General features: G+C 39.0%; 1 protein-coding gene across 3 annotated transcripts in view; it reads left to right on the forward strand.

Moving 5' to 3' along the window:
- LOC127528761 (cystine/glutamate transporter-like) overlaps positions 1 to 13789 on the forward strand; it is an 81326-nt gene that overhangs the window by 47822 nt on the left and 19715 nt on the right. For all 3 annotated transcript variants that reach the window (XM_051929528.1, XM_051929531.1, XM_051929537.1), the window contains 2 exons: positions 7548 to 7592; positions 13183 to 13306. In XM_051929528.1, coding sequence (XP_051785488.1) covers positions 7548 to 7592; positions 13183 to 13306 — 169 coding nt within the window. The remainder of the gene's footprint in view (positions 1 to 7547; positions 7593 to 13182; positions 13307 to 13789) is intronic.

Raw genomic sequence — 13789 nt, forward strand, 5'->3', positions numbered from 1 at the left:
GATGACACACATCCAAGTATATATCCCTTGATGCCTTAGAAACGCAAACATCTTGTATGAAGTGAATGAGGCTTTGTGGCCTGACCCAGCCCAAAGATATGATGCTGATGAACAAAGCCTGTAATGTACAGTGATTAGCAGACTTGCTAAAACATGAAATGTGTTTTTCTTTTGTTGCTCATGACTTTATACACTGTTGCATTTGGAGCAGTGCATTTGAGGAAAATTAAAACTTGAAACTTGGTCTTGCATGTGATGTATCTATACACGTTCAGTATTGTATGTTGAGTGCTATCAATGAAAATCTTGATAAGTGTGAAATATATGGTTCCTGGTTGTATCAAGTTTTTTAGAATAGTGTTCTGAATTGATCCTCTTTGTGTCTTGTGGTCGTTGTGTTTCTGACCATTTTTCCTTGCTTGTGTGTGTCATCTGAGTAAAATGTGTTTTAAGTGACAGAATGAATAATTTTGAGTTGACTGTTTGCTTTTGGGCTGGAAGTCTGGAATTTGCACAGATGAGTGAGATGTTACGTTATTGTGTTAAAATGTTTGAGGGAATGAGGGCACCGTGAAATGTACTTAAGCAACTGGGGAAAACTGTAAGAATGTATATCATGTCTTCTCCCATGTTTAACTTCATAATACTGACCATTCAATTATTCACCTTATTCCTGCTTACAAACAAAAACAATTGTGAAGTTTAGCAATGATAAGACTTGGTTCACACCAGAGCTGCACCAGAACAAAGAGTGTACTTTCAGAACTGGAAATCGTGAGGGATACAGGAAAGCCAAGTATATCTTGGAGAAAGGGATCAAAGTTGTGAAAAGAAAGTACTCAGATAAGCTTCAGAAACAATTGTCTACAAGCAGAGCAGGACTGACATTTACAATCAGCAGGAGCTTTCCCGGTGGTCTGCTGCCTGGCTTGGCCTGGCATTCAGAGCAACCAGTGAAATAAACTAATGTGTTTAAATGGGTAACTAGTGTTATTATACTGGAAAACGAGCAGGCTTTATTGCTCTGTAGTGAGCACAAATCCCTTCGGTTTAACGTTGGATGGTTTCTTTTCTGGTTTCTGGTTGGATGGTTTCTTGTTTTTGTTCAAGTCAAGTTTTGACTTCGCCTGCATCTCGCGCTCTGACAGTTAAACAGGAGCGCTATGATGAGAGGTGCATATGTCTGGTGCTTTTGTGATTAAAGTTATATATGAAGATTGTTTAAAAGTGTATAATATACTTTGAATTATATTTGGATGTTGTATACTGTAGGTTTTGGTATTTGTTACTATGTATTTATTTTGTTTTATTTTTGTTTTAAATTTTAATGAAATGTAGCGTTTGGTCACATTTTTAATGTTTTTTTTCCTTTTTCCCTTAGAGTGACTGAATAGGTGACACAAAATGTTTTATTTTATTTTTTTATTAATGAAACACATATGTGAGTGGAATGATTTGTGTTTTAAATGTACCTGTTGTTCTTTATTTCATGATAAGTTTGTTAATGAACATGCCTTGTTTTTACTTTATTTTAATATTTTTAAAGTGTGTCTCTCGCGCTCTGACAGTTAAACCTTAGCTCTATGATGAGAGAGTGACTGAATAGGCTACATGAAATCTTTCAGTTTTTTGTTTACTAAGTGAATTTAAGAGTGAAATGTATTTGTAAAAACTGAATCTATTCTGGGCGGCACGGTGGCGCAGTGGTAGCACTGCTGCCTCGCAGTAAGGCGACCTGGGTTTGCTTCCCGGGTCCTCCCTGTGTGGAGTCTGCATGTTCTCCCTGTGTCTGCGTGGGTTTCCTCTGGTTGCTCCGGTTTCCTCCCACACTCCAAAGACATGCAGGTTAGGTGCATTGGTGATCCTAAATTGTCCGTGGTGTGTGTGTGTGCCCTGCGGTGGGCTGGCGCCCTGCCTGAGGTTTGTTTCCTGCCTTGCGCCCTATGTTGGCCTGCATTGGCACCAACAGACCCCCGTGACCCTGTAGTTAGGATATAGTGGATTGGATAATGGATGGATGGATGGATGAATCTATTCTGTCTCCTCATTCATAGAAATTCCAAGACAAAATGGTGTTTGTTGCTTTTTTGAGTCTGTGCCTGTACAAGGAAACTGATGTATATTGTGTGGACTGGGTTAGACTTGGGATAACCGGCCTGAATAAGCTTCCCAGTCTGGCCCTGTCTACAAGTGACAGGACATCAGTCTGGAGAGGCCTTAAACAGGTCATTATCTACAAGAAAAAAACATCAGACAGTTCTGCTGATCCCAGTATGGCTAAACAGTTAAATCAGTTTCACGTTCACTTTGAAAGACAATGGGACATAAATCTACCTGATGGTCTCACTGTCACTACTCTACACTGCTCTTTTTCTCAGATTCCCCTGTTGTAATCACTGCAAAAGACATCTGCAACTTATTCAAAAAGCAAAATATTTAAAAAGCTGCAGGCCAGGGGCCTCATGTATGAACGGTACGTACGCACAAAGATGTTGCAAACGCCCGTTTCAATGCTCACATCGCAATGTATAAAAACAAATACACTGAAATTAACCGCATGTTGTTTATTAGTTTAAGGCATCTGATTGTAATTAACCTGTAACAATATAATGGTCCATGGAATGGCCAAACTATTCCAAATACCATAGCTGCTTTAGCGTTGTTACTCTCAAGTACTTATCCCACTGTATCTGAGTGTGGAATCACAGCTCTACAGCTGCTTAACGGAAAGAGAATTACCGGTATACAGCATCAAGCACATGCTGCCTCAGCCATGCGTACAGTCTATTGAACTGCTCTCATACGACAAACGCTTCAGAGCCAAAAACAGTTTCATGCCAAGAACTATAAACTCAATCAATCAGTCCATCAAGTGCTCCTTGTAGAACTATTTGTACTTATTTGTACAATTACCTCACTGTAAACTTGCGGTACAGTTATAATATTGCACAACTTGAGCCACTTTATAAAGCGCGTATTTACATATGATGATGATATCATTTTTAAGATGAAATGCAGCAAAATATGTTTATTACATTATACAGATAAAATGTTAATATCATTTAAATAATCTATATTGTTAATAATTAAACATGTGAGGACACGGTGTCACAGCACTAGCAAGGAGCTGGCGCCCCATTCAGGTATTGCTCCTGCCTAATGCTGTATTCTTGCTGGGGCTGGCGTGACACTGGATGGATAGACGGATAGAATAATTAAACATGTATTACGATAATATTTCAATGTTTCTTAAATATTCTGAAGAATCGGCATTCTAAGCTTACAGATGGCTTGACATCTATTACAGAACTGATTAGTGGTGACTGGGCACTTGGAGAAAGAAAAGGAAGGACAGGAATAGAGGGTTAGTATGTTTGAGAGAGGCAGTATTGCTGCAGTAAATTATTTCATCGAAGGTCACGCACAGCGCAACAAGCATCTTGCGGGAGGCAGGAACAATTTCTGGAGGGGGCAGCAGCTTGTCACTATCACTGCACCACCGTGTTCCCATGTTTAATAATATGTGTTATTTCCTGTCATCATGAAAATGATATCAAATATTCATCTCAGTATTTAAATTATTCAGAGAGCTGTAATATCATGAATGTAATGGATTCTGTGTCCTGTTGGAGGAAGAGAAAGCTCGTTTAAGAAGCACGTAGTGATTCACACACATAGAGCACATAGAAGAACACATACAATACAAAGCATTTAACATGCTACTTTAGTTACGATGGTATTTGAGAAACTAGTAAATTAAAGATTTTAAGATGAAGTTTATGATATTCCACTTTAATGACAAATTAAACTACGTGATTAAAGTGGAAGTTTCAAGATTAAAGTTCCGTGTTTTTTTCCCACTGTGTGCCTATTTTTATTATCTTTTCTTTGTACCCTAATAAGCTTCTATATGACTATCAGACGGTGGGCTACAATTCGACTTTTCACTGCGACTTTGATATCTGACAACTTCTTTTTTATTTCGGGCACTGTGCAACTTCGTGACCTTGAACTTTCAAGTTTCTCTGATACTCTATGCCACACAATCAACTTCCTTTTGTTGTTTTTACCACTGTTCAAACCAACAAATAGTACGTTTTTCCTTGCCTCCACTTAGTATTCACTGAAATTCTTCTATTTACCCCCGTGTTTTTGCCATTGTCTTTTCACAGAACGCTGAGCTTAAGGGCTATGTATATTGATTTGCATATTCAGATGCGTAATTCTTTTCGCTTTGACCGGAATTTATGTAGCAGAAGAACGTGGAAGTTGGTGTACGCACAGATTTATGCATCTGTTTTTTTTTTGAGTGTACGCACATTTCCACTTTTGTCCGTACGCCATGTTTTAGTGTGAATTCTATGCACGGCGTTATGCGTGAGGCCCCAGGATCTTATTTCCCCTTCCACACTCAGGCACAGCACAGACCAGTTGTCTACAGTATATGCAGACATTTTCAACGAATCTCTGGATCTGTGCACTGTTCGTACATGCTTCAAGGCCTCCACCATCATTCCAGCAGCTAAAAAAAAAATCAAAGGTCACAGTCCTAAAAGACTACATACCAGTAGCATTAACCTCTGTGGTAATGAGGACCTTTGAACACCTTATTCTAAATAACCTCAAGAATGCTACAAAAGACTTCCTGAACCCATTTCTATGGATGATCCAGTAAAGTTTGGTCTGAACTTTATTTACCAAAACCTTGATAAGCCAGGGGCATATGTGAGGATCGTGTTTGTGGACTTTAGATCTGCTTTCAATACAATCATCCCAGAGCCTCTGGATAAGAAACTCACCCCATTCAACCTGCCCAATTTAGCCTGCCATTGAATTCGAATTCAGACTTTCTTACAGATAGGAAAAAGTACATGCGGCTGGGCAAACAGATGTCTGATCCATTAACCCTTAGTACTGGAACACTGCAGGGATGTGTCCTTTCCCCAATATTCTCCTCACTTTATACAAATGACTCTCTGGTGATTTGTCTGTCAAACTTCTTAAATCTGCAGATGACATAATACTAAGACTCATTTTAAACAATGATGAGTCCATATACAGACAAGAGGTGGAAAATCTGACATTGTGGTACAGCTACAGTTTTTTTCCATGTGCAGTTATTCTAACTAATCAGGTCTGAGCTTCAACTCAGTATGTAGGAACACCTGCATACTAGACTGCCTAGACATTTTAATCCTACTATCTCATTATTTTTTGTTTTGCCATTGTATGCTGTATCATATTTAATCATTTTATGTTTTATCTTCTTATATTTTTCTTTTGCATTGTGTGTTGTCCTTGTATGTTGCACTAACACTATGAAGAGAAATTCCTAGTACACATTAGCATACGTGTCCAATATGTGTTCCTGACAATGCAAAGTATTGTACAACACACACAATTCCGCAAAAAATGTTTATTGTATGATAGTATTCATATACGTAAGTGCAATGAAAGTGAAAAGCAAGTGGGAAATTGCACAACAACACTGTAACAAAAAGATACAAAGGCAAACCTATGTACAACATGAAGAAAACACAATACAGTGATCCCTCGCTATATCGCGCTTCACCTTTCGCGGCTTCACTCTATCGCGGATTTTATATGTAAGCATATTTAAATATATATCGCGGATTTTTTGCTGGTTAGTGGATTTCTGAGGACAATGGGTCTTTTAATTTCTGGTACATGCTTCCTCAGTTGGTTTGCCCAGTTGATTTCATACAAGGGACACTATTGGCAGATGGCTGAGAAGCTACCCAACTTACTTTTCTCTCTCTCTCTCTTGCGCTGACTTTCTCTGATCCTGACGTAGGGGGTGTGAGCAGGGGGGCTGTTCGCACACCTAGACGATACGGACGCTCGTCTGAAAATGCTGAAAGATTATCTTCACGTTGCTACCTTCTGTGTGCAGCTGCTTCCTGAAGCAACATGCTGCACGGTGCTTCGCATACTTAAAAGCTCAAAGGGCACGTATTGATTTTTCACTGTTTGTTTTTCTCTGTCTCTCTCTCTCTCTCTCTCTCTCTCCCTGCTCCTGACGGAGGGGGTGTGAGCTGCCGCCTTCAACAGCTTTGTACCGGCGGTGCTTCGCATACTTAAAAGCCAAACAGCCCTATTGATTTGTTTGCTTTCCTCTCTGTTTCTGACAGGCTGTGCTCCTGACGCGCACTTCTTTGAAGAGGAAGATATGTTTGCATTCTTTTAATTGTGAGACAGAACTGTCATCTCTGTCTTGTCATGGAGCACAGTTTAAACTTTTGAAAACGAGACAAATGTTTGTTTGCTGTGTTTGAATAACGTTCCTGTCTCTCTACAACCTCCTGTGTTTCTGCGCAAATCTGTGACCCAAGCATGACAATATAAAAATAACCATATAAACATATGGTTTCTACTTCGCGGATTTTCTTATTTCGCGGGTGGCTCTGGAACGCAACCCCTGCGATGGAGGAGGGATTACTGTATAGACTAGAAAACAATGTACGAAACACAAATAAACACCAAGGCTAGTATTATTTGTTGAGCATCAACTCTCTCCTCTGTGTTAGGCCACAAGATCCTGTCAGTGTCATATCTTATGTTTTACCTTGCAAAGCACTGAGGGAAAAAACATCTTGCATGCCTCATCCACTTTTGACAATTGTCAACTGGGTTATGTTAACAAGCAGCACCCATTGCTCCCAGAAAGGATATTTGCTAATGAAGCTGAAAATCATGAATCTTTCACCACCACAGGTGGGCAGCAGACCACTCTCTCACTACACTGGAGTGGTGAAACCTGACACTGTTCCAAATTACCCCAGAATTTGGGAAGTCAGGCCTTGCCTCTTTTCTCCCTTTCTCAGGGATAAGAGCGCTGCATAGGTTACACATGGTTATGTGACTCCCATGCTTCCCTGGTGCGTTCACTGTGGATGCCCTGTGATGTTCCTGCCACATTTGCTGATTTTGTTCAGTCTGAATTCAGCCCTTTCCACATGCAAAATTATGTCTGAGGGGTCCCTTGATTCCATCTCTGTCACCCTGTGCAAAACACCTCAAAGCAGTTCACATACTATAAACTACAAATAGTGTAGAACAGCATTCCAAAAAACAAGGCAGTAACAGTTAACCTACTATAAGAATGGAAGGCATTATCCAAAACACATATATATATTCCTAAAATGTGTTTTACTTTAGTAAAAGTAGGATAATGTACCATAGTAGGGCACATTCAAAAGTAATTTTGTTTTGGAATTGAACACCTGCCTCCCCACTCATTCAGTGGTCAAGAGTTCTATCTTCAATTCTATTTTATGAAAAACTTAGTTTCTCTGAATTTTTCCATTAAAACATGAGATAATAAATTTTTCTCACTCATCACTACAAACATTTTGGTGCAAATAAGAAGTAAAAAAAATACTGTTTTTGTGTGTAGGATTCCCAAAATGATACAGCATACTAAAATGAATTATGGTTGACCTGCATACCTGGCATGCACCTTAGATCTGAAGACAGTCATTGATCTTACTATGACATGGTAACTGAATTCTATTTTACTTTAACAGGTATGTCTTGAATTATGTCACAGAAGAAGTCATTGATTCCAAAAGGTATTGAGATTTTTGTCTCTTATTTGCAAAAAAGATCTTAGGAAGAAGTTGTAATAAGGATATGAGTAATAGTACATAACAAACTGAGGACTGAGCGGAAACAATCTTTATGTCAGAGAGTAGAAAAAACAATTAATGGTGGTTTATTTATCAATAATGAATGATCATACCTAATTTTTAGTTGATCAGCATACTGATCAAATCAAAAAAATGACATGTGCTGGTCAGTTTACTCACTAAGCAAGATACAGTATTGTAGTTGGGACTGCTAAGAGAACTGAATATGAGGCAAATTAAACACATACAGTGCATCCGGAAAGTATTCACAGCGCATCAGTTTTTCCACATTTTGTTACAGCCTTATTCCAAAATGGATTAAATTCATTTTTTCCCTCAGAATTCTGTACACAACACCCCATAATGACAACGTGAAAAAAGTTTACTTGAGGTTTTTGCAAATTTATTAAAAATAAAAAAACTGAGAAAATCACATGTACATAAGTATTCACAGCCTTTGCTCAATACTTTGTTGATGCACCTTTGGCAGCAATTACAGCCTCAAGTCTTGTTGAATATGATGCCACAAGCTTGGCACACCTATCCTAGGCCAGTTTCGCCCAGTCCTCTTTGCAGCACCTCTCAAGCTCCATCAGGTTGGATGGGAAGCGTCGGTGCACAGCCATTTTAAGATCTCTCCAGAGATGTTCAATCGGATTCAAGTCTGGGCTCTGACTGGGCCACTCAAGGACATTCACAGAGTTGTCCTGAAGCCACTCCTTTGATATCTTGGCTGTGTGCTTAGGGTCGTTGTCCTGCTGAAAGATGAACCGTCGCCCCAGTCTGAGGTCAGGATGTCTCTGTACATTGCTGCAGTCATCTTTCCCTTTATCCTGACTAGTCTCTCAGTTCCTGCCGCTGAAAAACATCCCCACAGCATGATGCTGCCACCACCATGCTTCACTGTAGGAATGGTGCCAGGTTTCCTCCAAACGTGACGCATGGCATTCACACCAAAGAGGTCAATCTTTGTCTCATCAGACCAGAGAATTTTCTTTCTCGTGGTCTGAGAGTCCTTCAGGTGCCTTTTGGCAAACTCCAGGTGGGCTGCCATGTGCCTTTTACTAAGAAGTGGCTTCCGTCTGGCCACTCTACCATACAGGCCTGATTGGGGGATTGCTGCAGAGATGGTTGTCCTTCTGGAAGGTTCTCCTCGCTCCACAGAGGACCTCTGGAGCTCTGACAGAGTGACCATCGGGTTCTTGGTCACCTCCCTGACTAAGGCCCTTCTCCCCCGATCACTCAGTTTAGATGGCCGGCCAGCTGTAGGAAGAGTCCTGGTGGTTTCGAACTTCTTCCACTTACGGATGATGGAGACCACTGTGCTCATTGGGACCTTCAAAGCAGCAGAAATTTTTCTGTAACCTTCCCCAGATATGTGCCTTGAGACAATCCTGTCTCAGAGGTCTACAGACAATTCCTTTGACTTCATGCTTGGTTTGTGCTCTGACATGAACTGTCAACTGTGGGACCTTATATAGACAGGTGTGTGCCTTTCCAAATCATGTCCAATCAACTGAATTTACCACAGGTGAACTCCAAGTAAGCTGCAGAAACATCTCAAGGATGATCAGGGGAAACAGGATGCACCTGAGCTCAATTTCGAGCTTCACGGCAAAGGCTGTGAATACTTATGTACATGTGCTTTCTCAATTTTTTTATTTTTAATAAATTTGCAAAAACCTCAAGTAAACTTTTTTCACGTTGTCATTATGGGGTGTTATGTGTAGAAATCTGAGGAAAAAAATGAATTTAATCCATTTTGGAATAAGGCTGTAACATAACAAAATGTGGAAAACGAGATGCGCTGTGAATACTTTCCGGATGCACTGTTATGGAATGCAGTGGGTCTCACCCTAGGATTGTATGTTTGGTTTATTTCATTTTTGGTTCTTTTTTTCTGAGATGTCCTGATTTTGTTTAATTCCTATTAATTAAATATTTTCTTTTAGTGTCTTTTATTAATTTATTTATGCATTCAGTTAATTTTGCTTTGAAATGATTTATTACGCTTAAGGCTGCAGGGGAAAGACCCCCTAATTAGACTAAAAGAACTAGGCATCTTAATTAATCTTTTAGGTTTTAAAACATTCGACAGTAAGTTCTTTTTGCCATTCACCCTGACAACACTCTGAGTTCAATGACAGTCTGCAAAACACCAACCCTGAAAGCCACTGAAATACCTTGATTGTTGTAGTGGCTCTAATGTGATGGCCTTTTCCAATTCCAATAAGCAGAATGCACCCTTACAAAACAAAACACTTCAGTCGCTCTGGTCCTGGAGGGCTGCAGTGGTTGCAGGTTTTCATTCTAGCCCTTTTCCTAATCAGTGACCAGTTTTCACTGCTAATTACCTTTCCTTTCCCTTCATTTTAATAGCCTTGTTTTTAAGGATTCAGTCCTCTGAATTTAATTGTTTCTTCATTAAATGGCAGCCAAACAGAAATGAGATGTGAAACAAGCCAATAGATGACCAGCTAAGTTGGTGCTTCAAACTCCAACCAATTTCACTCCACCTAATTTCTCATTTAGAAGCCTATTCTTGTTGTTAATTACACCCATTATTTAATTCCATGGCTTGTTGCTGCTGTCATTCTGCCACAGTAGACATTTCCAAAACTATTGATCCTCTTTTTCATAAGAACGCTGTCAACATGTTTTGGTAACTTAAGCAGATCAACATTTATGGAGATCTTTACCTTTTTTTACTTTCAAATATGCTCTGAAGAGTACAAGTTAGCTGGTCATGTGTCAGCTCGTTTTGTGTCTTGTGTCATTTTGTGATTATTTTTTGGCTACTAATTAAGGAAAAAAGAAACAATTCACGGGTCTGAGTCAAGTCAATTAAAGTGAATGCAAAAGAAATTAATTAGCAGCAACTGGTCACTAATTAATAAGATGATTAGAAAGAAAACCTGCAGCTGCTGCGGCCCTCCAGGACCGGAGTTGGACACCCCTTCTCTAATGTGTGAGGCTCTTCTCATACATTCTATACTTTTTTTTCATTTTTTAAGTATTATTACTGCTATTATTAATATTATTGACTGTCATTTTTTTTTAATTTGCCTTCACTGCCTCTGAGTTTGGGTTCCCAGAATACATGTGTAATACATGTAAAAACAATAACAATTTCAAAAATAACCTCTTAATTTCCTGTCAGTTTTTTTTTCTTTCTTCTGACTTAATCAAACCCAAGAGAAAGAAATTGATTAAAGCCTTGACCGTCTTTTTGCCACAAAACAGGCATGCACATTTGAGAAATGTGACAAAATCCATAATTGATCAAAGAAAATTATTATTAAATCAAGTGATGAAAGCTTTCATTAATGTTGTATGGGTTAAATTTTGTAGCGCTTAAATCAAATGACCCTTCGATGAAGAAGAGATCGCTCACACTCAGAAGCCTAATGTGTCTCATTTTTTGATGGTGCTGCCTCGATATGTGAAATCTGAACTCAGTTCACATAATAATAATAATAATAATAATAAATTTTATTTATATTGCACTTTATATTTTAGCAATCCCAAAGTGCTACAGAGTAAAAATAGAATAATAAAATAAAAAAAAGAACAGAAGAGTCTATAAAATACTTTAACAAAATGACTTTCTAAAAAGATGAGTTTTTAGGTTTCGCTTAAAGGCCTCAGTCGACTGTGGGGCTCTCAGGTAATCAGGGAGGGCATTCCACAGCCTCGGCGCCACCGATGAAAACGCCCTGTCACCCATGCTGCTGAGCTTAGTTCTGGGGACTTGAAGAGTGTTAGTGAGTACAGAGCGGAGGGAACGTAAGGAGTTATGGGGGGTAAGGAGTTCCTGTAGATAAAGAGGGGCATGTCCATAAATGCACTGATGGGTAAGAAGGGAGACCTTGTACTCTATTCTGAATGAAACAGGGAGCCAGTGAAGGGTTTTCAGGATTGGGGTGATGTGATCATACTTTCGCACCCTCATCAGGATCCTGGCAGCGCTGTTCTGAATATACTGGAGTCTCTGGATACTCTTGCCAGGAATCCCAATGAGGAGTGCATTACAGTAATCCAGCCTGGAACCTCTAGGGACAAACTTCAAAAGGAGAGTCACCTGACCAAAGAGAACTTGATTAAGTAGAATTTATTTGTAACCTAAGTTAAATCTGGTAAAGGTTTATCGAGAAGGATAACTGGGTTTGCTGGCATTTTGATTTTATGGAATGATCATGCAAGAAACTTCGCTCTCTGGTGTGGATTTGTTTTCACTTAAAATTCCCATCAAGAGAGCAACAAACAATTTGTGAAATGTAGCTCAAATATTTTCAACAATACATCTGCTATGCTTCTCCATTTGAGGTCTACACATCCTGCCATTTCAGAGGGAAATAGCAGTCCTCCTGTATCAGGTGTGATACCCGACATACAGTAGTGGGAATGTGGTGCCAGACTACACTTTGGATACCTTGTAGTTTATGGACCAAACAGGATGAGTCAGAGAGAGATGAGACACAGACCAAAATGTTGTGGAAAACAAAGGTGCAATTTATTAACAAAAGAAACTATATCCTGTGTCATGCGGCCATTTTCAGACTGTCCTTCAGCAATGACACACAATCAAAAATAAATGGGAAAAGACAACGACAGAAATAGTGAATATAGTGTTTACAGTGCATTTAAAATATAAAGAATAATTAGGAAACATGCAACAAAGGCAGTCTTTCTCTATCACAATCAGTTCAGCAAGATACTTGAGGAAAAACTGAAGAAATTTACAGTATATCCCCAAGCCAATTACTTATGTTATCAAAATCCTTCAACAGATGGACTCCTTCTTCTCACTCTGATGGTCAACTGGCGACCCCTGCTGGCGAGAAACTCTTTTTATATTGGCCTTAGGATCAGCCAGCCTCTCTCTATCCTCATCTACCCCGTTCACATAATCGAGGCAGACACAAGCACATTCACGCTATGCAAATTCAGAAAGTATGCATTTTTTGCCAAAATATTAACACTTACTTTTGGAAAAAGCAGTATACCTTGTAAACAGTACAATGTATTTTCACAGTTCCTTGCTTTTGAAATTGTGACAGGACTATTGACCAGTGAGTGAGGGGGGATATATAGCTTATTTGCATGTGTGTGCACATTCCTACCTCGGTCACAAGAGTGTTTTCAGAAAGTGGTTTATTTAAAATATTTCTGTAAAAAACTAAAAATACATGTCTGCAATGTTATGAGCAAACGATTGGATGACTTTGCATGTGGATTATGCAACACCAGTAACATGAGATTTTTTTAATGAATGTTTTTAAATTTTTTGCTGTTGTGCTACATTGGTCACCTACCTTCTTTATTAATGAAAATTTGACATTAAAAATTTTCTTGATTGTCACTATTAAGCTCATAAGGCAAGCTACATTTAAAAAATATCTACACATGATCTGGGTTTTAATAGTTTTTTCACTCCTTGTGCTGGTGAATCATTACACCATCTGCAATAAGTATTTATTGGGACTGGATTAATATAAGGTCAACTTTTGTTATTATTTTTTATTTTTTTTAGAAACATCCCTTTGTCAATCATATTATCCATGGTAACTGTGACAATTTCTTATCTTCTGACGAACATTTCCTATTACACTGTGATGACATCTCAAGATGTTCTGGAATCCAATGCTGTGGCTGTGGTTTGTGAATTCACTTTTAATAAATATGAACAGATAAATATTAGAATGATTTTAAAGGTCTGCCTGGTGGGACAGTGATTAGCATTGCTACATCACAAATTCAGTAGACAGGAGTAGTAGTCCTCTTACATTTCAGATTAAGTGGTCAGTCTAAACCAGCCTGGTACAACTGAGTGTGGGTGTGCTCATAAAAGTGCTCTGTGGAGGACTGGCATGTTGGCCAGAGTTAGTTGCTGTTTTCCACATAGTGCTGCCAGAATAAACTCTAGCATCCCACAACCCAGAAATTGAATGAGACAGGGCCTGGGAATGGATGGATGGATACATTTATAGGATAACCTAACTGCATGACTACTGTAAACCTACCCAAATGTTACACATTTGAATGAAGGAAATTTCAAATAAATAAAAACAAAGTTTTAATTAACAGTATCTGTAGCCCATACTGTGCAGTCTAGAACAGAACAGAACAGAACAGAATTT

Source organism: Erpetoichthys calabaricus, chromosome 1 (genome assembly GCF_900747795.2).
Source record: "Erpetoichthys calabaricus chromosome 1, fErpCal1.3, whole genome shotgun sequence".
Classification (NCBI taxonomy): Eukaryota; Metazoa; Chordata; class Cladistia; order Polypteriformes; family Polypteridae; genus Erpetoichthys; species Erpetoichthys calabaricus.